At 38.6% G+C, this 26673-nt stretch overlaps 1 protein-coding gene across 16 annotated transcripts in view; it reads left to right on the top strand.

Moving 5' to 3' along the window:
- Positions 1 to 171: 171 nt before the first annotated feature.
- ERCC6L2 (ERCC excision repair 6 like 2) overlaps positions 172 to 26673 on the top strand; it is a 95021-nt gene continuing 68519 nt past the window's right edge. For 10 of the 16 annotated variants that reach the window (XR_010602307.1, XR_010602309.1, XR_010602306.1 and 7 more), the window contains exons 1-9: positions 241 to 318; positions 1105 to 1183; positions 1894 to 2008; positions 4998 to 5422; positions 12290 to 12409; positions 15734 to 15927; positions 20761 to 20922; positions 22420 to 22627; positions 24200 to 24340. Coding sequence is in view for 7 of the 16 variants with exons in the window: in XM_065599405.1 (XP_065455477.1) it covers positions 1990 to 2008; positions 4998 to 5422; positions 12290 to 12409; positions 15734 to 15927; positions 20761 to 20922; positions 22420 to 22627; positions 24200 to 24340 (1269 nt within the window). In the remaining 9 variants the exon portion in view is untranslated. Of the gene's footprint in view, positions 319 to 702; positions 726 to 1104; positions 1184 to 1893; positions 2009 to 4997; positions 5423 to 12289; positions 12410 to 15733; positions 15928 to 20760; positions 20923 to 22419; positions 22628 to 24199; positions 24341 to 24527; positions 24648 to 26673 lie in introns of those variants that run through there. The other 6 variants (XM_065599410.1, XM_065599409.1, XM_065599404.1 and 3 more) reach the window with 5 other exon arrangements.

Here is a 26673-nt window from a genome sequence, read left to right as displayed (position 1 = left end):
GGCTGGAGGGGGTTCACTGGGCCGGCTGCATCCCTGCAGCGGCAGAGGGACGGACTGGAGGGAGCCCAGCCCTACGTCAGAAGAACAACACTCCACCGCCCTTCCAGAGAGAGCATAGCGCATAGCGCGAGAATTGAAAACATCACGTTATTTGCTCCTGAAGCCAATAGCCCTTCTACTGCCGTTGCGGTGCCTTTAAGAGAAAATCCCGTAGAGCCTCCTCCACATCTCGCGATATTTGGCTGTAGAGCCTGCCCCCGGAGGCGCAGGCTGGAGTGGAGCAGTCGCAGCGCCCGGTGCGAGGCGGGTGCAGCTCAGGCAAGGAGCAGGGAGGCGGGTGTCTGCCCCCCCGAGCTGGGAGAGGGGAGCTGACCGGGGTCCAGCCCCCCGACCAGAGCAGCCTCCCTCCCCGTCCTGTTCTCATGCAGCCCCCGCCGGGGAGCCCCTGCCCTTCCGCCATCCTCGGGGATCTCGCTGTGGGGACAAGGGCTGCGGGGATTGCAACTGACCAGCGCCAGCCACACCCCCGCACGGCGGGGGGGTTGCAAACGCGGCCCCTTGAACTATTCCTTCCTTATCAACACATTCCAACCAATCTCCAGTTCCAAGGGTGTTTTAATATTCTTTGAAACACACTCATGGCAGGGAATATGTTATCTTCTCCGCCCCCTCTTTTGCAAGAAAGTGAGAGATTTGGGGCTTAGGCAGAACGTCTACATTTAGCTGTAAATGAAATCACGATGTATTTTGGAGGATTGGGGAGAGGACTGAGGAGGTGTTATGCTGTCAATGAACATTTTGTTACTTCCTAAACATGTCTGTTTTCGTGATAAAGGGACATGGGGAGGAGTGGGAAGAAGCGTGGAACTGGGTTCTTAATTAGGGGAAATACTGAAATAATTTAATAGAATACATTTATATATAATGTAATAAAAAATCCCAGTCCTGCATCGTTTGTGCACCTGGAGTTGTGAGTGCACAAGGAGTGCAAGACTTGACCCCTAATGTGTGTATATGTTAAGGGAGATAGTCCCAGGTCTGTTGTATTGATTTCCCTTCAAATTTTAAATACAATTTTGACACAGGCTGTTTTATTTTCACCAGATTTTAATACTATCAACATTTTTTATTTTGAAACTGATCACGCTACCTCAGTTCAATTTTAATGGAGGGCAAAGACAAGGTAAGTATTGGTTAATATGAAGAGATTACTTGTCCAGCTTTTTATTTATTTGGTTTTCTTCAATGTCTCTATTTGCCCTGTTTGTTCTCTGTAGTCTTTTTATTTTATCTTATGTTAAAATCTAGTTAAAACTTGGTATATGGTTTGTAAGAACAATTAGAGTTGAATTGGAAAGTTTTTATGTTTAATTCACAGTCTGATTCGCCTATTTGTCTGATAGTCTATCCAGAAGAGGTGTGTGTACTCTGGTATTTATTAAAAAGTTGGAGCTCAAGTATATATTAAAAGATGATTGAAACGTTATATTGTGTAAGAAAAAAATCTGTGAAGTACAAGAGTAGAAGTTTTTAGTAAATGATGTGCCCTGGTATTTGGTATTATATAGGAAAAGGTGATAAGAGATGATTGTGTATGAACATTGTTGATCATTGGTAAGATGATTTAACTTATTGATGTTAAACTCTCTAAAAATCTAGCCAGTTGCTCAGTATGTTCTAGCAGGGTAAGAATGCTTGCCTGGTCAGTGGATGTCATAAGTCCACTTCAGCCCATGCGTTTTGTTCACCAGGGGCAGCTTATTAGGATCCAAAGCATAGGCCATTGAACATCTAGGGAGTAAGAACATCACAACAGGCTCTCTGAGTCCCATCTTGATTGGTGTTAACCTTCAAAGTTGAGTGATTGGCTCCTTTTCCTTCTATCTCTGTTAGCATATGAAATGGGCTCACTGACTTCTCTTGTTATCGTGGATGTCTGGATGTTCTAATTCATGGATGTCGCAAGTACATATGTGGTTATAAATTGAAATGTGCGACGATATCAGAGGTAAGTTACTTATTGCCTTTAATAAATATCTGTACAATGCTTTGAAGATGTCTTGGCTGTCTATGAGCTAAGATCAAGTGTAATACTGTGTTAAGTAACAGGTACTGTAAGGGGCTGCATCAATGCTCTACTGGTATAGTAAAGTGGTACAACTCCCCAAGTATGGATGCAGCTAAATGGGTATAAAAGTGCTTATAATGGTATAGCTTATTCTCATACAGGAAAGGGATATAAGCACTTTGATATTGGTATAACTGTGCCCACTTGGGAAAGTACCAATATAACTTTTTTTTGGTTTAAAAAAAATAATCATCACACTCCTCCTGACTGAAATAGTTATACTGGTACATACATTGTGTGTGGACCAGATTTGAGTGAATCTGCAATGATTGTTGCATTTTTTACGACACTGCCACCTTGGATTTTGTCAAGATGATGGCCTCATTGCCATTACTCTTGGCTTCCTATCCCCTTTCTTTATAATGTTTGTTTGCTTGTTTCATATTAGATTTGAAGTTCTTTGTGGGAAGGACTGTATCTTCCAGAACATTGCTTTTCGCAGCAAAGCGTTGATCCGGACTAGGACACAATATATATAATTAATATTACTATTAATAAACAGTAATCCCTATTCTGTAGGCAGAATTTCTTCATTCACTCTAGACTACTGACAATCTTCTGGCTTTCCATTCTTTTCCTGTAACTGGAAAAAGTTGATTTGCTGGCTTAAAAGTAAGGGCTGTGTCATCTCAAATCACATTAACTGCAAATTTTTAGATTTATTTTTGTTACATGGTACACCTAAGATTACTGTAACTGAAAGATTACAGGATTTCACACACCCCTTTTTTAGTTTGTGGCTTTTTAACAGCATGTTGTATATAGTGAGTTTCACTTCTTTGTTGGTTAGATTCACTTCTAATTTTGCACACTAGCATGAAGATTCATACATTTTTTGTGGGGGAGTTTACCTGCGTGCTCTTCTTTAGGTACTCCAAGCACATGTATGCAACAGTAATGATGAGACAAAGATTCTAATCTTTCAGAAATTAGATATATTCTTCTGTGTTAATATTTTTCATGTAATTAAATAAACTTGTAATCTATTTCTAATTAATACGTTTAAAAGAATTGTCCTGAAAATATATAGATCTCACAGGAGCCAGGGAGTGTGACTAGGAGAGTATTACCTCTCCCATGGATTCTTGCGTTGAACCCTAAGAGGGGACCAGTGGACAGGTTTCTCCTCTCCCTCAGGACCCCTTCATGGAGCCATTTAAGAGAGCGCAGAAGCAAATGGATGGGTGTTTTCATTTCTCTGGAACCTTTGCATTGGAATCACGATGAGGACTGCTGCCTAGGAAGATGCCTTCCTACTCCTCATTGCTGTACCTCACTGCCAGTCTCTACTTTTTGGGTGCTCCTTCCCCACAAATAGTTCAGGTGCCTGTCTCTGCTGCTGCTCATAGCAGTAGTAGAGTGAAATTTAATATTGTTGTCTACATCTGCATAGTAGCAATGAAACTAATCAGTCTTAATTTCACTGCTACTGTTTTGGAGAACTGTGAGCACCAGAGGCACAATATTGTGCAGCAATATTAGCTAAGTTGTGCAAGACTCAGTAATTTGCTTATGCTCTTGACCATGATAGTATTTCTCATGGCTTCTGCTGCAGTTTTGTAATACTGTGCAGATTTGTGCTTTAAAAAAAGTCATGTATGGCTGCTGGGCACTATTATGCCTAGGGACTTGTGACGTGTGGAATCCCATCACATTAGGCACATATAAGCTTACATGCATTTTGGATTCAGAGCAGCAGCAAGGAGGTGGAGATGGGAGAAGAGCCTTTTTGTTTGGAGGATGATCAAAATTTGTACCATGTTTCAACACATTTTGTACAAAATGGATTTCCTTTGGCATCACAGACATTTAGGAAAATCTCTTTTTTTACAACAAAACATGTTTTTGCTTTGAACCAAGAAATTCAGTGTTGATAAGTGCAAAGTAATGCGCATTGGAAAAAATAATCCCAGCTGTACATACAGAACGATGGGGTCTAAATTAGCTGTTACCACTCAAGAAAGAGATCTTGGAATCATAGAAATGTAGAACTGGAAGGGACCTCGAGAGGTCATCAAGTCCAGTCTCCTGAACTCAAGGCAGGGCTACCTAATAGACCATTCCTTACAAGTGTTTGTCTGACCTGTTCTTAATAACCTGCAATGACGGAGATTCCACACCCTCCCCAGGAAATTTGTTACAGGGCATACCCTGACAGGAAACTTTTCCTGATGTGTATATATATAGGATATTACAGGGGTGTGTGGGGGTCTCAACTGAATTTTGGCTTTTTTGGGACTTGGGAATTTTTCACAGGGCAAGTGGCCAAGGCTGCACTGAACAGCTGGTGGGGTCAGGAGGGTGTAGCAGCTGGCCCCAGGGCACAGAGCTCCATCCACTTCCCCTGCCAAACAGAGTCTGCGCAAGGGAAGCAGAGGGGGCCATGCTGAAGGACCGGTGGGATCAGGAGGCCAGTATTCACGGATTGCAGCCTTTTGCTCCTTTGCTGATCACCTCTTCAGCACCCCCGTTGGCTGCCTCTGTGTCAGGGGCACAGAAAGAGAGGGTAGGGAGCAAGGTCCTGGCAGCCAAAACCTCCTGACCACTGTAGGGTGTGGAAGGTTTCCTCAAGTGCTACATGGTGAGTTCCATCCCCATGAGTACTGGCCATCCCTCCCCAGCACTCGCTGCCCTTTGTTTTTGTTTTTTCCAGATTTTCTCGCATTTGTAAAATTTTAAGAGAAAACCAGATAAATTCCCAGGAAACTTATAAATAAGGCCCTTCATTTTTGGATTTTATTTATATATGTATTTTCTCAGAACAGTGTTAATAAAATACTTTGAACAGTGTTAACAAAAGCGTAACAAGCGTAGCACTTTTTTCACATAGTTTGCAACATCATCTTTTTTTGTGTGTTTTTGTTTTTAGACAGGTGGCATGCTGGAGAGAAGTGTCTTGCCCCATCTCCTGAAAGTGGGAAACTGTGTGAAGCCACAATAAAGTCAGTTGAAACAGACAAGAATGGGAAATCATTTGCAATTGTATCATTTTTGGGGTCTGAAGAAAAGAACATCATAATAACAAAACTCTGTAAAGCCAGAGCTGGTAAAGATCCCCGGAATAGCTTAATATTTGATGATGAAGATTTGGAAAAGCCTTTTTTCCCTGACCAAAGGCTTCCGTCTCCTGCAGTTGCTTTTGAGTTATCTGTAGATGGGGACTGTATCCCTTATACAATTAATAGGTATCTGCGTGATTATCAAAGAGATGGGGTTCAGTTTCTCTATGGACACTATGCTCGTAAAAGAGGATGTATTCTTGGAGATGACATGGGACTTGGAAAAACAATACAGGTATTTTGTCACCTTAAACTATTGGTTCAGATATGACTATGCTTTATGAAATAGATTACATATAAGGGTTAATGATTTTTAAAAGGCACCTATTTAAGAAGTTATAATTGTATATCTAGCTAGAGTCCCAATGTTTGTCTTTATATTTTAGGTATTTTGAGAATTACTCTCTGTGCATCATAACAATGGTTATAAATGGGGCTTTACACTTTTAACATGCACAGAGTGGCTAAAGTTGTTTTTCATTCATTGTCTAGACAGTAACAGTTTTGTGCTGCTCTTGAAAAGTACTTCAAGTATACTCCAAACTTTGGAGACCCTAGCCAGATTAATTTTGTAAGATCCAAGATGTTTCATTCCATTGTTGTCTCCCAGTCAGAAATGTATGTGATTTAGGCTACTATTCTTATAAGTAAAGATGACAGCTAATGTTAATGCAAAAGATACACAGTATAGTAGCATTTTTTTCTTATCTGTTTTGGATCGTCAGGGTTCAATGATTCAGTCGAAATTAGGACATTTTTAATCTGGAAGGAGGTTCTTACTCCTCCACTTCTTTTATTTATTTAGTTAGTGGGTTGAATCCTAAAGTATCTAATATATAATGCCCTCTTCTCTCCCCCTGCTGACTCCCCCATTGTCTAATTCCTGCCGGAGCCCCACTGATCCATCTACTCCAGTGTAAAATTCTCCCCATCCCCACTTCTGGGAATATTAACTGAGAATTTTCCTTAGTGTGAGACAATGCTAAAGTGAGTAACATCATAAACCTTTTCTCTTTAAAAAGGGAGAATAAACTAAGTGTACATTTGGCAAAGTCTCTTTCTTGGGGGAGTATTTATAGGTGTACCACACAATGTGTGTCTTCCTCTTGGTGCTATAACATTCTCAGTTTGAATAAAACGGAACTGCTTCTGTTTGCATAATGCTGCACCTGATCATGCCTAGGTTTCTTGTTAGCATGTGGTTGAGAGCAAAGGAAACTAATCAGATGCACTCAAATACAGTAGATGTAGAAGTATTTTTGTATTCTAAACTGCAAGTATCTCATACAATCTAATAAAAAACATGTATCCAAAGATATTTGGCAGTCAATTTCAATACCACTAATATTTAAATAACCATTTTGGGTTTCTGCAGTGTATCATATTTCAGTTGACTTGTGTCAACGTTATGTTGGTAACATTCTTTGACATTCTGCTCACTCTACAAATCCCTCTCAGAGGAGAAGGAATACAAGTAATAACACATGTTCACTATATTTATTGTTTGCTTTTAAAATATAAACTAAAAAGTTCTTAAACTTTTTTCTTAATCTTGATCAACCTGTTTAGCTAATGCTCTATAATACCATCTAAACTATGAAAAACAAATTCTAAAAGTGCAATGTCATTGATAATTATAATGAAAAGTACTTTCATCAAGCTGAATTTAAAATTTTACCTCTGCATATAAATTGCGAGACTATCCCTTCAGATATACAAGGCATAGACTATTTTAGAGAGCAGGATTCCTAGAAGTTTGAATATCAAGCAGTTTGCCCGCAAGAATGGTGCACATAGATGATGCTGGGTGATAGTGAGTGGCGTGCTTCCTCTGCCGTATAACTGTATGGAATAATTAATTATTATGAAGGGATAGATGGGAGACAAGCAAGCTCAGCATGTTGCAACAACTGATTTTATGTAGTTGTTTGGAATTGCAGTGTGATAAACTTTCTAATTGCTACCCCAACTTTGAAGAAGAATGCATCATTAAAAGAGTATCTTGTATATTCTCTCCCTCCTCCCCCCGCCTCCGCCCCCCCCCCCCCCCCCAAAGTCAGTCTTTATACTCTGCACTTCGAGCTGCAGGAAGGGGCAGTAAGGTGCATATGAAAGTACAAAAGAGGCAGGAGTCTCATTTATTTGTGTAGAAAACATTGCTGTGTTGAAACAAGTATTATGTATATTCAGTTACTTTAATTAACCACTTAACACATATCAGAAAACCTAATTTACAGTGCTGTAAAAATCTCCTCCTCCTCATGCTTGTTTACATGCTGAGCTTCCCATCCCTGGCTCAAATTACAGTATGATTCCTTTAGGATATACTAATGCATACAGTGAGTGAGATTTCCCCCCCTACTTCTGAAGACTTTTTTTTTAATTATAATGAGGAAATGTTCAAAAACACTAGTGCAAATGTTATAACCAAGTCTGATTTCCCCTTGCCCCTTCACATTGGCCAGTGGGAAATGTTATTGCACTGTTTCCCAGACCCTGGTATATAGTGTATATTGCTAACTGACAGTGTGTAAGGAAACAGCCTGTAAATGTTTCCTTGTCAGCATGGGGAAAGATGCCTTTCCCAGAATGATAATTTGGTTTGTCATTTTGGGGATGAAATACCATTCTATCCTATGACCAATTCAGAGATTAGATTGCAGATTTTATTCTTTTGGGATTTCTTTGAGGCTTAATTTAAAGTTTGTTCCATAATGGATAACTTGGTTTTTGTAAATGATTTGTTAAACTTCTATTCAATACAGTTTATTTTAGCAACCCCCCACGGTGCTGCTATAGCTTAGAAACTCCTGACATTTTTAAAACGTCCCTTTTCAAAAAGTGTGTGTAATTCAGCTTAAAATCTCATTTTCAGTTGTAACATTGCATCTAAATTCTCAAGATGACAATTCATTTCTCAACTAAATTTCATTTAAATCAGTTGGGCTCAGTTTTATTTTCAAAGTCAGAGTTTGGATATGGAGTATTTTATTAACCCTAGGAAAATACTGTTGGTTTTTAATACCACAAGAACATGAAGGAGGCACTGTATGAGGTTAAATTAGTATATTAAAACTCCAGTCCTGCAAACTATTCTGAATAGGTGAACCTCTGCTCTTATGTAGATCTTCACAGAAATCAATGGGGCTCTGGGCAGACCCCTGTTGAAGTCAATGGGACACCATGGGTATAGAGGTCTGCCCATGTGCAGCAGTTTGCAGGATTTGGTTTTAGGAGTGTAATGTTTAAACCTGATGAAATCCTGAATTTCTGAACTACTGTTTAAACTCCTCCTTCCCCCTCCCCAAACATATTATCCTACATGGAGGCTGGTGTGTCTGATGTAAATTAAAGAAATTCATATTTCAGGCAGCCACTTCCTTAATCTATATGGCATGTAGAATTACCTTCTGTTACGCCGTAGTCACAGTGGGGTGGACTATGGGCAAAGTGCAGCCTTAATTTTAAATTTCCTTACATTTGTCCATTTAATGTTAAAATAACATTGTTTTAACTAGGGCTGTCAAGGGATTAAAAAAATCAATCGCGATTAATCGTGCTGTTAAACAATAATAGAATATTATTTAAATATTTTTGAATGTTTTCTATGTTTTCAAATATATTGATTTCAGTTACAACACAGAATACAAGTGTACAGTGCTCATTTTTATATTTTTACTACAAATATTTGCACTGTAAAAAACAAAAGAAATAGTATTTTTCAATTCACCTCATACAAGTACTGTAGTGTAATCTCTTTATCATGAAAGTTGAACTTACAAATGTAGAATTATGTACCAAAAAAAAACTGCACTCAAAAATAAAACAATAAGTCTACAAGTCTGTCTACATTTGCAGGTGATAATGCTGCCTGCTTCTCGTTTACAGTGTCACCTGAAAGTGAGAACAGGCGTTCTCATGGCACTGTTGTAACCATGAGAATGGACTTGTAGGCTCTAAAGTTACATTGTTTTTGTTTTTAAGTGCAGTTATGTAACAAAAAAAAATCTACATTTGTAAATTGCACTTTCACGATAGAGATTGCACTACAGTACTTGTATGAGGTGAATTGAAAAATACTATTTCTTTTGTTTTTTACAGTGCAAATATTTGTAGTAAAAATATAAAAATGAGCACTGTACACTTTGTATTCTGTATTGTAATTGAAATCCATATATTTGAAAATGTAGAAAAACATTGAACATATTTAATAAATTTCAAATGGTATTCTATTTAGCAGTGTGATTAAAACTGCAATTAATAGCGATTAATTTTTTTTTATTTAATCGCGTGATTTAACTGTGATTAATCGACATCCCTAGTTTTAACTTATCTTAGTGGTGTCCCCAGATATGAAGAAATAATTTTATTTACAGATTTTCTTTATGGAAGCAGGGGTGGTGCTGATGGATCATGGTGAGTAGTAGCAAGATCTCTATTCCTTTTCCAGCACACCTTGAAAAGAGGCTAAAAAGAAAGTTAAAGGCCTGAAGAGTGAATAAAGTTTTGAAGTCTTTTTATTTTTTCCTAATTATTTCCTTAAACTTGTGACCACCTAAGTAGTTGTGCTGTAAAATAGTTATTAGAGAACATTCTGAGAAATGGCTGTGTCTGTTGTAGCAGGATGGATTTACAAAATAATTTATGTATGTTTATTTTACAGAGTTCAAACTATATTGGTTCTGGAGGTTCTGTCTCCCCTATCTATCTGTTATGAGGTGTCTCAGAGAAAAGTGAAATATTTTTGGCTTCAGTTCCCCCTCCTTATGCTGCCTGTTCTCCAGTTTGCTTCCTGCTTCAGTTGAAGGAGCAACAGATTTCTCTGGCAGATTGTCCTTTTTCAGACCTTTGCCACAGTTACCAAAATGTGAAAGTTTGATGGGGATAATTCTTCAAATAAATGAAGAGTCTGGAAACCACTAGAAGTTATTTCTTTCTGGGGAATTTCAGTTTATGCTTGAAAGGGTTAAAAAAAATTTTGCCACCACCATCACCACCAAAAACCTATTATTAAAATTCACTGATATGCGTACAAACTTCCAGAACTACCTTGCCCCCTCAGTTTATATGAAGAATTGTGCCTAAAATTGTATTGCCTCCTCTGGCCCCTATGGTAGCTTTCCATTCTCCTGCCCCACATGGTGGCTTCTCCCTCTTATGCCCCACCCACCTCTATCCTTTGCGTGTTTTTTTCCTGGCAGCTCAGCATTCCTTGCTGTCTCTCCCTCCACCATTCCCTGTTGGCTACCTCCTTCTCTGTGGTGCTGACAGCTTTAGCTCTGTCCTGCTATGAACAGCTGTGAGGCAGCTGCAGAGGAAAGGGACGGGAGCTGGCTGCTGCTGTGAGCAGTAGAGGAACTGCCGAACTTCTAAAAGATGAGCACTGCAGTGGCAGAACAGCTGCTTCTTGCTGCTGCACAGTTCCTGGGACATCATACCTGGGTGATTTTTAAAAATGTGACTTGGGGCCAAACTGTGTCTGCCAATAGCTGTGCTTTTTGCCTTCTGTTTCTTCTGGATGACAACTGAAGTGTAGCCCAAAATAGCTCAGACTGTGGGCCTCTAACCTACTATAGAATGTTGCAGTGTATATACCCATATTACCCCAAGCCACGCACATTCCAAGCTGACAGATAAGCTGAAGTCAGCAGAGAGTGTGTTGCAATTGGGGTTTAACAAGGTGACCTTGCTGTAGTTCAGTCCCTGAATCCAATGGAGAAAGCTAATCCTGGTGCTAGCCTCGGAGAATTGGAGGAGCAAGGACTGTATCCTGGGAAGCAGTGACTCTGAAAAAGACTTTGGGGCCATTTTGGATAATCAGTTGAATGTGAGCTGCCAGTGCAATGCTGGCCCAAAGGACTAATATGATACTTGGATATATGAACAAGGAAATATCAAGTAGGAGTAGGGAGGTTATATTACCGGTGTATTTGGCACTAGTGCAACTGCTACTGGAATACTATGTCCAATTCAGATGTTCACAATTCAAGAAGGATGATGATGCTAAATTGGAGAGGGCTCAGAGAAGAGCCACAAGAATGATCAAAGTGGTTCTTAATATGTGGTCTGTGAACCTCTGGGGGTCAGTGGTCTATGTCTAAGAGGTCCGCGAAAGGTGGTTGTTAGCATAAAGAGTGGTCCATGGCCCCCTGGGGGACCGCAGACTACCTCTAAGATTTCCAAAGAGGTCCACACTTCCATTCAAAAAATGTTCAGGATCTGCGAATGAAAAAAGGTTGAAAACTGCTAGATTAAAAGATTTGAAAACATGCCTTTATAGTGATTGAGCTCCTTGCGTCAGTCTATTCAGTTTAACAAAGAGAAGGTTAAGGGGTGACTTGATTGTAGTCTATAAGTACCTACATGGGGCCCCAAAATTTGATATTGGGCTCTTCAATCTAGCAGAGAAAGATATAACAAGATCCAGTGGCTGTAAGTTGAAGCTAGATAAAGGTAGGCTGGAAATAAGGTGCACATTTTTAACATTGAGGGTAATTAACCATTGGAACAATTTATCAAGTTGTGATGGATTCTTTGTCACTGGCAATTTTTAAATCAAGATTGAATGTTTTTCTAAAAGACATGCTCTAGTTTAATTCAGGAAAGTCCTATGGCCTGTGTATACAGGAGGTCAGACTAGCAGGTAATAGTGGTCTCTTCTGGCCTTATCTATGAAATATATAAGAAATACATATTAATAGGATTGGGCAACCATCACTTTAAAACCCTTCCCCAGAGGAAACTTTGGACTGAAGTTTCAAGTGGACTAACCACATCTGTGCTGCTTCTGTTTTCCCATTCAAGGACCCTATTTCCTCCCTTCTTTGGAAAGTTCCTAGGCATGCCCCTTCCATCATTTCTCCCTATCCTCCTGCACTACATCTTCTGTGTTTTTCAGGGCTCTGTTTTTTTTTTCTTCACTCGTTAGCAAACATTCTAGCCCTGTAGGAGAGTTGAGCTCATATCTCAAGGATGAAGTCAGCAAAAGCTGAGGATGCTTAGCACTTCCAGGATCGTGCCCTGAATGTCTGCTGTCTGAAGGACATATTCATGTTTTGTTGCATTTTCTGCATATTCACTGTAAATTGCATTCTTTCTCTAGGTCATTTCATTTCTGGCTGCAGTACTATGCAAAAAGGGAACACGTGAAGATATTGAAAACAATATGCCAGAGTTTTTATTGAGGACCATGAAAAAAGAACCAACATATATCCCCAAAAAGGTACAGATTTTAATTGATAGAGACTTTTTTTTGATAACATAAAAGCTGATGCTGTGTTTTTTTGTTTTGTTTTTTTATAAAAACTTACGTGCACTGCAAAAAATATGTTTGCATATACCAGGTTTTGGGGTGTTTGCATGTGGAAATACAGATGTTCATGGATTTTAGATAATGCAAGTTAACCTCCCGGTTTTTTAAAAACCGAAACAATGCAGTATGTAGGTCTAGCATTTATTTAACCAGGGCCGGCTTTAGGCCAATTCCCCCGAATCGAGCCCCGTGCCTAAGAGGGCCCCGCGCCCTAAAAAAGAGCACCTAATATAGGTGCCTTTTTAATTTTTTTACTCACCTGGTGGCGGTCTGGGTCTTCGGTGGCACGTCGGCGGTGGGTCCTTCACTCGCTCCGGGTCTTCAGCGGCAGGTCCTTCAGTGCCACGGAAGACCCGGAGCGAATGAAGGACCCGCCGCCGAAGACCCGGACCGCCGCCCTGTATTTAACTATACCAAAATGTGAAAATTCAATAGGAAAATTCAGCAGGATGAAGCCAATGGTCTAAGTAGATAGTGAAGCCATTGTCCGTGAAAGGAAAATTAAATATTATTTGATTATGCTTTAATACATAGTATATCGCATACCGAAACTGTTAAAAAACATTATTTGCAAAGTCAAGCACTCGAAAGTTAGGAAATGCTAGTGTAACCTTAACTCTTCCATGTGTGTCCTTTCTGTGCACTGAATTAGGCAAGTGTCCTATGGAAAACTGCATGTGATCATGTAATTAAGACCTATGAGCAATGGAAGCAAGAAAAGGAAAATGGTTCATATCAGGAGAACAGAGTGTAATTTCATGAGACAAAGAAAAAGTATTTCTCCAGCCTAAGGGCTTTCCCTCTGAATTTCAAAATCCTGCTACAAACGATTGAGGTTTTAGTGTGTCTCAAAAAAGATGGGAAGGATCTTTTATAACAAAGTGCTAGGCAACCTAAACATAGGGATAGCTATTGGCTCCCTTTATAATGACTGTTACAAGTTGATAGGTGTTTTGATGGCTCAAAATGACATTATTGTATCTGTGAAGTGTCCATAAGCTATAAAATGTTGAATGGTAGACAGATGATGATTTTAGAAGTGAGGCTATATGATTTCCTGTATAATCTGTTATAATGTTAGCAAATGGATAAATTATCTAAAAGTTTATTTTAAATGTAAGACACACCTTCGTATGCCTACATTGAAAGACCCAGGTGATTTTCATTTGATTGAGGTGATTGAGTTGCAGGAACCATCTTAAACCTTTAAACCTTTTATTTAAATTCTTAACACTTACATATTTTTAATGGTTGGTTGGTGGATCCATCTTCTTTTCAGGATTAAATCAGCTGCAACTTAATATCGTTGATTTAATGGGCCCCATGTTTTAAGACTGCACCAGCAAGTTTGCCACTGTTTTAAAGTAATGGCGCTTATAATGATAATTTATATATTATTCTGTAGCAGGTGTCTTTTGATATTTTATTTGTATCTATGTGTATGGAACCAACATAATGAGTAGAATGTGGATAATATTTTCAGTTTCACAGTTCATAAGTTGAGGGAGTAGAGAACTTCTAAGACACATAACTAACATTATAAGTTACACCTGTCCATGATTATAGCTGAAGAGATGTTCAGCTAAGTAAAATTACTTTTGAATTGCCTCTTTTAGTCTTACTTTAATTCTTATTTGATGATTGTTGCCACAATGAATTTGTATATTGCTTAAAAATCGGTGTTTTGGAAACCTATTGTATGCAGTAGTTTAGACAAGGTGGATTTCAAGAAACTTTCCTTTGTGGTTCAATTCCCTGAAAAGAAAGAGAGAAAAAAATGATGACAAAAGTGTCAATGGTATACAATACACAAGTAACCCTTATTTCTCTTTTGGGTGGTGTAAACAAGTAATAAGTATTATTGTTGCATGAAATAGGATTCTGAGATACATACTTTTATTCGTAAAGTTCTGATTAGTTCCTTTACCCAAAGTAATGTGCTAAATGGAAGCTTTTCAATATCTTGCCCATGAGTTGGTCCCACAATCCTTTGAATGAGCATTTGTAATGGGATCAGGATTATAAAAGATTATGGTATTATTATTAATAATGCTTAATATTTATATAGTGCTTTTTATCTGTGTATTTTAAACGAGTTCTCAAATGTGGTTAATTTAGTATTATTCCCATTGTACAGATGAGAGAAAACTGAGGCACAGAAGTTAAGTGACTTTCCAAGGTGTGTCAACCAGGAATAGAACCTAGTGTCCTGTTTCCCAGTCCTGTGTTCTATTCAAGGGCATGTACCAATTAGCAGTCATATGTTTCTTTTTACGAAAGCCATGTAAACATACTAACACAAACGCTTACTAAATACAAAACAGTAGAGGTAAATTTGAAATACTTTATTAAACAAAAATTCACAATTGAATCCAGAGAATATCTACTGTATTGGAATATATGCATAGAACTAAAATACATGTTGTAAAAAGGTTGAAATCAGCTAACTGTATCTACCACGAACAATTTTAGTGTTTTGCATTTTTCTGGCAAGGGTTAATATCGCTAATACCTAAAATACATTTTATAAAACAAATAAAATGTGAATCAATATTGGCCTTTTGAGGCTCGTTGTAGCAAATATAGTTAATGGACTAATTATATAATTCAGTTGCCGGTGTCTTTTGGAAGACAAAAAATCTGTATTCTATTCTTTGCTCTGCCATTAACTAGCTTTCTGACATCGAACAAGTTACTGAATCACTCTGTGCCTCTGTTTTCCCATCTGTAAAACATTTTGTGATCCGTGGATACAAATTCTGTAGAAGTAGAAAGTGATTGTTTGTGTTTTCTCCATTAGTCTACAGTCATAATTTTTCTACATTTCTTGCATTTCATCAGTTTTACTCTCACTGTCCATATGAAGTAGATTTTTTTTTTTTTAAGCTTTACAGTATAACTTGAGTAACTACCATTATTGCTTTGAAGGAGTACTCCTTCTGGACACCATTTTACTGAATGTTTCCTCTGATGATAACACACTGTAAATAAACTCAGATTGTTTTACTTTTATGAGTTTGTCCTCTAATCTTCTTTCCAGATTCTTCTCTTCTCTATTTAGTTCATATAACTCTAAGCAAATAATAGATATCATTCATGGAAAATGATTAAATAAAATTCAAACTTTTAAATACTAAAACAATGCTCATTATTTTGACTTTTGCATGACAGCACTTGATACAATGTTTTTGACATGGGTTCTGCAGCAGTATAATGACAGCTGTTTGTTTTTAGACTTTCCTAATAGTGGCCCCTCTTTCTGTGCTTTATAACTGGAAGGATGAGTTGGACACTTGGGGCTATTTCAGGGTCGCTATTTTACATGGCAGTAGAAAGGACAATGAACTGAGTCGTATCAAGCAGGGAAAGTATGAGGTTGCTCTAACAACATATGAGACGCTTCGCCTATGTTTGGATGAACTTAACAGGTAATGTAACATTTTATAATTTTCATTTGTGCAAACACTGTTTTTGTAACAGTCTATTGTGTTTTGGTTTTAATTTTTTTTGACAACTATTTTAATCCTGTGAATCTAACTCAGGGTCGGCAACCTTTCAGAAGTGGTGTGCCGAGTCTTCATTTATTCACTCTAATTTAAGGTTTCGTGTGCCAGTAATACATTTTAACGTTTTTAGAAGGTCTCTTTCTATAAGTCTATAATATATAACTAAACTGTTGTTGTATGTAAAGTAAATAAGGTTTTTAAAATGTTTAAGAAGCTTCATTTAAAATTAAATTAAAATGCAGAGCCCCCCAGACCGGTGGCCAGGACCCGGGTAGTGTGAGTGCCACTGAAAATCCGCTCGCATGCCACTTTTGGCACGCGTGCCATAGATTGCCTACGCCTGATCTAACTCCTTACTGGGAGGTGGAATGAAGAGATACAGTATATCTATATCCAGTGAACTTGCCAAACAGAATCTCTCTCTTTCTAAAGGGTAACCCCCAAGAAGGTAGTTATTGAAATAGCTGTATTAAATGTTGAAATGTCAGGCAAACTAGTCTCTGTTTCTCCCATTCTACCCCCCATAACGACCACTAAAATATATGGGATGGCAGAGGCTTGATACCCTGAGAATCCCTGCCCTAGTCACATTTTTTCATGTATATAATAAGATTCCAGGATTGTCACTTTGAAGCATAAGATTTGTATAGAATCAATGTGAAGTGATGGAAACAGCTTCAATCATGGTTGTGAACTCTTTTTGTTCAGAATATCACAAGGTTGAATCATCAGCATGATTTGCAGTCTGTTGCAGTCCAGTTTTTAAGTTTTCAGCCATTTTGACTATGAATTACACCCATGTGGTATACAGCCAAAGTCAGGCAAAGAGTCCTACGCCATTGCCATATCAGAGTTAATATCTACACCTAATTAGCTTGCAACAATTTTATTGGTTGAATGAGGGAGACTAGCCAGATGGTTAATTACTGGGTCCAACTGCTGCAGTTCTTCAAAACCACCAACATAACCCTTCCCATAGAGTAACCCCAAACACACGCAGCCCCCACCGCAGCACATATCCCTCACTTGCCACCTGCACAAAGCTCCCATCACCACACAACCCACATGCAAATCAACAAAAATCTCCCAGTACTACACACACATTTCCGCCAATCTCACTCATATTCCCTGTGAGAACCAAGTGGAATGTTGGGAGTCCAAAGGTTCTGTGGTGGTTGGAATGTGACAGTTGATCAGAGGAGGTGGGAGTGACAGCTGTGTGGGGTAACAAAAAGGTGGTGGTGCCTCCTGACGGGGAGCAGCTCTGGGCACAAACTTTGGGGAAAATGTATTTTTTTAAGTTCTCAGCCATTTTGACTTTACAAATTGCACAATGCAAAATACCCAAACATAATACCCTCACACAAATTAACTCAACTAGCCATCATTCACCACCCAGACAGCTCAACACAGTCTCCCAGTGCACACCCCCTAGACACAACTCAGCACAAATCTCCCAGAACACACAATAACCCCAAACACAGATAGCTCCTCACCGCAGCATTTGCCATTTGCACAAATCAACACAAGATTTCCCAGCACAGTGCACATACTTTCCCACCCCCATACTTGCCATAAACTTGAATGGCAAAGCTGTGGGTCATCGCTAGTAGTACAATATGCATCTAGGTTACATATCCCTGTTGCATGACAGAGGTCAGTATCCACTGTTAGTGGACCATGCTTTAATTGTCCCATAGACAACCCACCCTCACATCTGTGATCCCACAGACAGCCTCACTGCCCATTCATGATCATATAATATTTTTGTGGCTACTACAGCAGTTGACTACATGGAAAAGTAATGATAGAAAATTATTTAATATTTATTTATTTAGCTGTCTTTCAATTCAGTTTAGCATAGAAGTCTCCATAGCGCCCTCACCCTCCAACAAGTCCTCACAGTAGATGAACTTCTGGTGTACAGTGCAAATAGTTGACACAGTGCAGTGCTTTTTGCCAGGTTGTGTTGGTCCCTCAATTCAGGAAACTTTAAGTAAGAGATATATTGTAATATTTATGTTTCTTAATACCCCAAAGGACTTTATAGAATTTGAGGTCTTCCTGCATTCCAATTTGTCTCTGCTGTAGTTCATGACCTTGAGTACAATCAATCGAGCAAGTCAGCATTGACTGTTTAAATACTAAAGAACTCACAGTACAAACTTGCTGACAGCTTGACATGGTCTTGTAATTTAAACAGCTGGGTTCACCTTCAGGACTTGATAACAATTTAGATTGAATCATAGCTGAAGAGAACCCTTTAGCTATCTCTGTTAACCTAGTCTTGTTTAAAAATACTGTTGTTTGGAGTAGAGATGTGAGAATCTGTGTGAGAGGGAGAAGTAATCCCTATACTCAAATCTCTTCATGCATGAGCATAAGGAATGATTAGTTGAAATTACTTGGTTACTTTCAAATATGCTTATTCCTGTTCCTACTTTGCATCTAGCCATGGTTTTATCTCTTTTATGTTCTCTTGAGAGGATCTGACTTTTCTTACAGTAGATTTTTGAAATGTAGGAGGCTGACATGGGCTACTTGATTCAGAGCATTTCAGTAGTACTGAATGAAGGTTCAGTCTTAAAAATAAGTTAATCTAAAATAGGGCTTTTTTAAAACAGGGGAAAAAAACGTGATACTTTAAAATATGCCTGCCCCTACTTGCAGCTGCTTGATTGTATTAAAGGAGCATCAAACTTGAAGTGAATGTATTTTGAAATTGCTCAAAATATCATTATTTCCGAACTAATCTTCTACCTGGATTATAAATTTGAATTTAAATAAATCTCTCTGGGGGCTGGATGACTCAGGATTAGTAATGTGATATGAATCATTTCACCTTTAGATCATGGGGTTTTATTGTGGTCCAGACTGATAGTGACCAAAAGTTGTTACCATGCAATGGCTGCTGATGTTCAAATTCCTTTTGGAAAAGTTGTCCATAATTCCCTTGCTGCTAGATATGCAGCTTTCCCTTCCACATCCCTCCAACCCCTTAACCAGTCCCCCCAATATCATTGGCAGTAGAGATACCAAAGAAAATGAACAATCATGTCATCCCTACAGTTGATCCCTTCAAGTCATATTTCAGACTCACTAATAAAGATGTTTTCCCTACTGCTGCTACCCATGCTGTACCTGTTATGTGGGGGAAATGGAAGATTTCAGTAAACAGGATTCTCAATCTGCTACCTTTTTATAATTATTAAATTCACTTTTAAAAAAATCTTTAAAAAGTGGAGTTAATGGTATTAAAAGCTGCTGGGTTAATAGCCCTGGAGACAGTCAGTCTTTCTCTTTCACAGAACTGGTATAGCGTGACTGGCAATAGTTCATATTTTTGGCCACAAAGTCTTGTCAATATGCTAAATTAATTTTTTAAAAGATAAGTCTAATCATAGGAACGGCAGTAGCCTATGAAAGCAATGCTATAGTTAGGGCCTTACCAAGTTCACGGTCCATTTTGGTCAATTTCATGGACATAGGATTTTAAAAATAATAAATTTCATGATTTCAGTTTTTTAAATCTGAAACTTCATGGTGTTATAATTGTAGGGGTCCTGACCCAAAAAGGAATTTGTGTGTGTGTAAAAGGGGGGGAGAGTTGCAAGGCTATTGTAGGGGGGATTGCGGTACTACTACCTTTACTTCTGCGCTACCGCTGGCAGCGCCGCTGCCTTCAGGGCTGGGCAGCTGGAAAGCAGCGGCTGCCGGCCGGGAGCCCAGCTCTGAAGGCAGAGCTGCCGCCAGCAGCAGCACAGAAGTAAGGGTTCAATCGTATGGTATTGCCACCCTTACTTCTGCACTGCTGCAGCTGGGCACCTGGCCAACAGCTTACACTCTCTGATTGCTCAGCTCTGAAGACAGCACAGAAATAAGGGCGGCAATACCGCAACCCCCTCTAAAATAACCTTGACCCCCCCCCGCAACACCCTTTTGGGTCAGGACCTCCGGTTTAAGAAACGCTGGCCTCCCCTGTGAAATCTGTATAGTATAGGGTAAAAACAAACAAAAGACCAGATTTCGCAGGGGGAGACCAGATTTCACAGTCCAACACGTGATTTTTCATGGCCCTGAGTTTGGTTCGGCCCTAGCTATAGTGGGTGGCTCAGCTAGCTGCCGGGTTGGAACCAGCCTAATTTCTAGTTGTAGCAAAGTAAAAATAAACTACATGTGAATAACAGATGGATGAACGTAATCAAATTCTCCTCGTGCAAGCTTAAAAAACTTGATTAGTACAATTTTCTGATGCTTATTTTTCATTGCACAGTTGATTTAATGCTCAAGAAAGGGAGCCAGATGCCTCTTAAACTACAGTTTAAGGGACACTGCCATCTTGAAAACTGAGGATTTTTTTTTTTTTTTTAAAGAGAATTTTAAAAATCTCTACACCTAAGTCCCATTGTATGTGATGGTAAAACCAAATGTTTCTGTCTCCTGAAACATTATTTCTCTTGCATTTATCTGTGTGAAGGATCTGAACAAATGGACTATAGTGAACTGAGTACACCCAACAGGATGTAAAATGCATAAAGTTAGCTGAAAAAATAGGTGATACGTTTTTTTCAGTTACAATAATATTAAGTGTTGCTTGTTACATTTGGACTTGTCTTTGAATTTTTTTTAAAGTTGATGGCATTTGTTTTAAGTCACTTGTTTTTAGTCAACAATTCTGAGGAAGCACAGCTAATTCTAAGTACATGTTTGTGAGGTAATGCAAGTGACCCGCTACATGAAACTGTTGATCCACAGCCTAGAATGGTCAGCTGTCATTGTAGATGAAGCACACAGAATCAAGAATCCAAAGGCTCAAATAACCCAGACTATGAAGGCTTTAAAATGCAATGTTCGTATAGGTCTTACTGGAACCATTCTTCAGAACAACATGAAAGAACTATGGTGCGTCGTGGACTGGTAAGTAAGAAGTTAATTTTTTAATTGAGACTTATCCAGAGAAGTGACAGGGTGGTGATGTATGGGGCTCAGCAATGTCCAGAAACAGGGCCATAGTGGGAATCCCATCACACTTCTGCCTTGTGTCTGCTGCCTTGTGTCACATGAAGTACATGTGGTTTCCCACCAGGGCACTGCCCCCAAACTGTTGGAATAACCCATCTTTTACATTAGTCTTGGATAGCTTGTATCTGGTTCTCCTTGTCCCCTCACTCTTTTGAGTACTGGTAAGCAGGGGAGGAGTTCTTTTCTCTTACTGTTACCCCTCCTAACTTCTTTCCAGTGGTCCTTTCTTTCTTTCCCTGGCCTGTGGTGCCCCCACTCCACCCCACACATAACAGGATAAGAATAATTATTTAGCTCCTAGTCTTGGGCACTCTGCTCCCTGCTTTGTCTAAAGTGCACAACTCACATTCATGTAGCTAGGAGTGTTGTGTGTCCTCATGATGATTAATTATACACCTCTACCCTGATATACCACAAATTTGGATATAACGCGGTAAAGCAGTGCTCCGGGGGGGGGGGGGGGAGGGGCAGGGCTGCACACTCCGGCAGATCAAAGCAAATTCGATATAACGCGGTTTCACCTATAACGCGGTAAGATTTTTTGGCTCCCGAGGGTAGAGGCTTCTATCTTTTTGGCTTCTATCGGGGTAGAGGTGTATATTCATATTTCAGTAGTGCCCACAATGTGCTAGGTGTTATGCAATATATAGGAAGGGATAGTCCCTGCCCCAAAGAGGGGAAAAAAGACCCCAGCTGAGGGAATGGAAAGTGCAAAGTAATCTTTTATTAGTTACAATTTTAAAAATCTTAAATACGGAGCAATTGTGGGCTGAGTTGAAATGTCAGGAAGGGGATGAGTTAGTAGCAAAGCTTAATGTAAAATCCAAGCAACTAAAACATTGAGATGGTGTTAGACTGGATTACCCAATAGGGAGTATTGCTCAGGAAAGGCCTAATGAGTTTAATAATTACTGTTGTTTTCTTTTAGATTCAGATTCATTAAACTATTTGATATCTGTATAACCGGATGGAATTAAAGCAGAAAGAATCAAAGTCAACATTTTCAAACCTGGGTGCCTAAATTTCAGGCACCTAAATCCTTAAATAAGCTCCTAAATAATAGCGACCTGATTCATAACACCTGTCAGCATCCGTTGGACCTGCAGATACTGAGCTCCTTTGAAGATTGAGTCATTATTACTGAAAAGCCTGTATAGGGATTTAGGTGCCTAAATTTAGGTTGACAGTGAGTATATGGAAAGGCTGACTGTCTGGAAGTAGAATGATACATTTCTATTCTATACAGGAATCGTATTTATTCATTTCACTGTTGCTGATTGATTTAAGATCTGTCACTGTTAGTCAGGAATATTTCATATGCTTTTAGTCAATGGAAGAGGATATTCTGCATTGGTGTTCAGCAAATGACTGCTGCTATTTTATTTCTTTTAGGGCTATACCCGGACTTTTAGGTAGCAGAACACATTTCAAGAAGGAATTTTCTGATCCAGTGGAGCATGGCCAGAGGCACACCGCAACTAAGAGAGAGCTAGCAACAGGTCGAAAGGCCATGCAGAAGCTAGCAAGAAAAATGTCTGGCTGGTTCCTGAGACGTACTAAGGCTTTTATTAGTGATCAGTTGCCAAAGAAGGAAGACAGAGTAAGAGTGACTATTTTTACAAAATACTAATAAATATATCATATTTTGGTTGCTATCATATATATCATAGTGTTGTTTTGTACAGTGTATCTAGTAGTTCATGGTTCTGTGGTCAGATTTTTCAAGAGTTCAGAGGTCCAGGGTGGTGAGCAAAAATGCACATGCAATAGCACACTTAATTTGTTCACACAATTACTGTGTTTGCATGTTTGGATTGAGTTATCTGAGTATGGAAATGATCAGCAGGGAATTTGACTGACTATTAACACGTCCAGATGCTTAATTTATATGCACAGTTGTAATTATGTGTCTAATATCCGCTACACATTTCTGTGTGCAGCCTTGATCTCATGAAAGCCTATGCAGTATGTGAAATCTGATAATATATAAATTAAGACTTGTTAAAAGACAATTACTCTCAATCCTCCCCTTTTTTGGTATTCATTTTAATAGAATACTTGAAAATGTTTTTTTTTTTTTTTAAAGTTAATTGTGTCTAATTGTGGCTGTTTCTTTAGTGCTGGCATAAACATAATTTAAGAATTCATACTTTTTTTTTTAATCATCATGACTAGGATGTTTTGATGAATATGAGAATTTATCTAGCCGGCAAGCACAAATACATTTAATAAATTAAACACATTAGCTTGCAGCTGTTTTTCTAGATTTTGTTTTGCCCTTCATACAGAGCCTGTAATAATGTCATCCAAACTGTGTCTTCTAAAGGAAAGATTAACACAAATGTCAGTCAGATGCTTTTCTAAATCTAGCAGGTTTTATTTCTTTTCATTCTCTTGTTAATGTGAGTATATGTTCAAGTTACTGTTGTATTATTATAGCACAGCATGGTGCTGTTGCTATGTGGGTGGCCTAGGTTCAGAAGTGATCTTGGGATTTTGTGTCTCCTGCTGGTTAAGACCAAAGATGTCATGGAGATGCCACCCATGGTCTTTGGGAGGAGGGATAAGAGTTTTGGACACACCACTGTACAGATCCCCCTTCTCTCTCTCTCTCTCTCTCTCTCTCTCTCTCTCTCTCTCTCATTCCTGTGACTCTCGGTATCAATGGCTTCCTTAGATTTGACTGTGTTTTATCTTCCCTGACAGTAGAAGTGTTCTACAATAGTTAGTGCCGAAGGGGAGCGAAAGGAAAAGGCAAATAAACCATTCTGACTAAGTGGGCAAGAACCTTTACGGCTAGGCCTTTTAAACCCTTCACTTACCAAAAAAAAAAAAAAAAAGCCTAAAGAAAATGTAGTGGAAGTAAAACTACAGAATGATTGATGTAGTTTGATTTTAATACTGCTAATAGAATTGGTTTAAAAAAAAAAGTCTTAAAATTACCACAGCTACCTGTTGACCATATTTTCACACTTTTTTTTCAGCACATCAGCCTCCAGTTCTTTATTGGGAGCAGAAAAATGCCCTGTTACTACCTATACATCTACCAGTTTATTTTCCATTTTCCGTAATTTTGGTATTTTAACATTTTTGTTTTATATTTTTATTGGTGTCTTTGTTGTTTTTTCCTGTATGCTGCATACAATTGTATTTTGGGGTTCTATCTTGGCAGATGGTGTACTGTTCCCTAACAGAGTTCCAGAAACAAGTATATCAGGCTGTGTTGGCAACAGAAGATGTGAGCTTAGTACTGCGAGCATGGGAGCCCTGTAGTTGTAGCAGTGGCCGTAAAAGGAAGAATTGTTGTTACAAAGTAAGTATTTTCACAGTCTAGATTTCAGGAGGTGCAGTAACTTGCATCGCTCCACCTGCTGGTTTGGACAATGTGAAGGAGCATGCTTCAGAGAATGACTTTCCCTACCTATTTTGCAGGTCTTGTTCCTAATAGATCACCAAAAGAGGGGTTGCAGAGTGGAGCATCCCCCAAAACCACTATTCCCCTAGATGCACAGGCTCTCTCTCACCTTTGCTCACACAACTTTTGTAGCAGTTGAGGGCAGAATAGAAATTCTTTGATCCCTTTTTATATTTGTTTAATAATCCAAGGTGAGGGATGAAAGGTAAGTATGTTACTTGGTCATTGCCATTAAATAGCCAATAATTGCTGATAGTTATGACACATTGGTGGCTGAGATTCTCACATTCTCTCTCTCTCTCTAATTAGGATAAGAGATAGCGGTAGTCACTATTCACAAATGATTATTTCTGCAAAGAAGGGGCTGTCTTAATCTGTATGTAACAGTTCACAAGGGAAAGTGGAACAAAAGATATATGTATATAAATACACTAGCAACAAAATCTATTAAACAATAAAAATTTGTTTTGAAAAATAGGGAAATCAATTTAAAGAACAAACCAAGGAAAATATACTGTACATACAGGAAAACTATTAAAATACTGAACTTCAGGAAAAAATGCCATTAAACTCCAGTTATAAATATAAATATAGTGTCAGTTAATTGGAGGTCATGGGGAAGAAACTTAGTTAGTTATAGTTTAACTTAATTTCAAATTAACTCAGACTTAACTGTACTCACTGACCCCTTGTGATCTTCCACTCAGTACATCCATTGCACTTTGCATGCAAGGAGAAGATATTCAGAAGGAGGCTTTGATAAGAATTTGTTCTGTCAATTTAAACTCAAGAACTGCACCCTGGATGTTTACTTCAGCAAACCCATAACCTTGCCCCTTAAAATATCCTGGGAGTGCTGATGCTGCTTATTCTATGGTTACATCTGAAATAAAATCATATAACTTCAGGCAGCTTGTTAACTTAAAAATCTAGACAAAATAAACCAAACTGATTGAGACACAGGTCATCTGTAAACTATTGATGGAAGTGCTGTGATGGAAGTTGCCTCAATTTCCACTCGTCTTGCTGTTCCCTGAAGTAGCAATTACTGAAGACTTCTTGTAGTCTCTTGTCTGCTTTGAATTTATTCTTTTTTATGATTCTCAAAATAATAAACTGCACTCTTTTTGGCTGATTGGTATTCTTCCCAGTCTTTACTTCTCCAATTTAAGCAATGCATTTTTTCTAAATTCCCATGTATTCTATCTTTACATTAAATACTCTGTTGTTTTGTCAACTTCCCTGTTACTTTTAACTTATTGAAGTCTCATGTTTTCTTCCATGTACCCTCTCACCCTTTATTGTCTAGGCATATCTGTGTCTCCAGGTCACTCAGTTTGCTCTGCTCTTGACACCCATATTTTAAGAGCTATTACAGTCTGGGTTGAGAGCATTATGGACAGCTTCTCTCAACCAACTGGTTCAAATTTTAAGAATGGAAAAATTTAGGTTGGATATCAAGAATAACTTCCTTACTTGAGCTGTATTAGGTTGTGGAATAGCCTTCTTAGAGCTGTGGTAAAACATTAGAAAAGATACAGTAGGGAACAACCTGCATGGGACAGGGAGATGGACTGAATGACCTATAGCTCTCTTCCAGCTCTAATAGCAAGAGATTCAAATTATAAGCATACATGTGTAATTACTCTGCAGAAGTTGTCCTGTAATGGAAAATCATTATTCAAATACACACTTTACAATAATAGTAAAATGAGCATATAATACTGGCCAATGACACACTTTTATATAGTGTATTTATTCCTCATGTACATTATAAATGTTTTTCAGCTTTGCTTCAGTGTGATAACCCTATCTATTTTATCTCTTGTTGAAATGCTTTTTACAGTAAGACAGCTTTTGGATTGTTTATTTTATTAATACATTTTACATTATGAGGGTATGCTGCTGCTTTTTCATCAATTTTAACATTAGCTCTTTCCATGCTTCTATGTCTCATGATGTTTTGTAGAGAAAAGTGACACTCCATTTCATTCAGTTCGCTAATGACACCTAAAATTACTGGAAGCCCTTGACCACATCCTAGATGCTTAAGTGTACAATAGATTGCTATAGAGTAACTTCCTGAAGTTACCCATGAAATCTAGCAATTTGAGAGGGAGAAGGGGGAAACATGATTGGGCACTAGTTAAAATGTTATGGTATGCATTTAAGAATAATATTGGAAATGGAGTGTAAGTGCTAAAGCTATCATTTTTATTATTTGTCGGCTA

Source organism: Chrysemys picta, chromosome 6, assembly GCF_011386835.1.
Source record: "Chrysemys picta bellii isolate R12L10 chromosome 6, ASM1138683v2, whole genome shotgun sequence".
Taxonomy (NCBI): domain Eukaryota; kingdom Metazoa; phylum Chordata; order Testudines; family Emydidae; genus Chrysemys; species Chrysemys picta.
The sequence above is the reverse complement of the archived record's forward strand: the minus strand, read 5'-3'. Positions and strand labels throughout refer to the sequence as shown.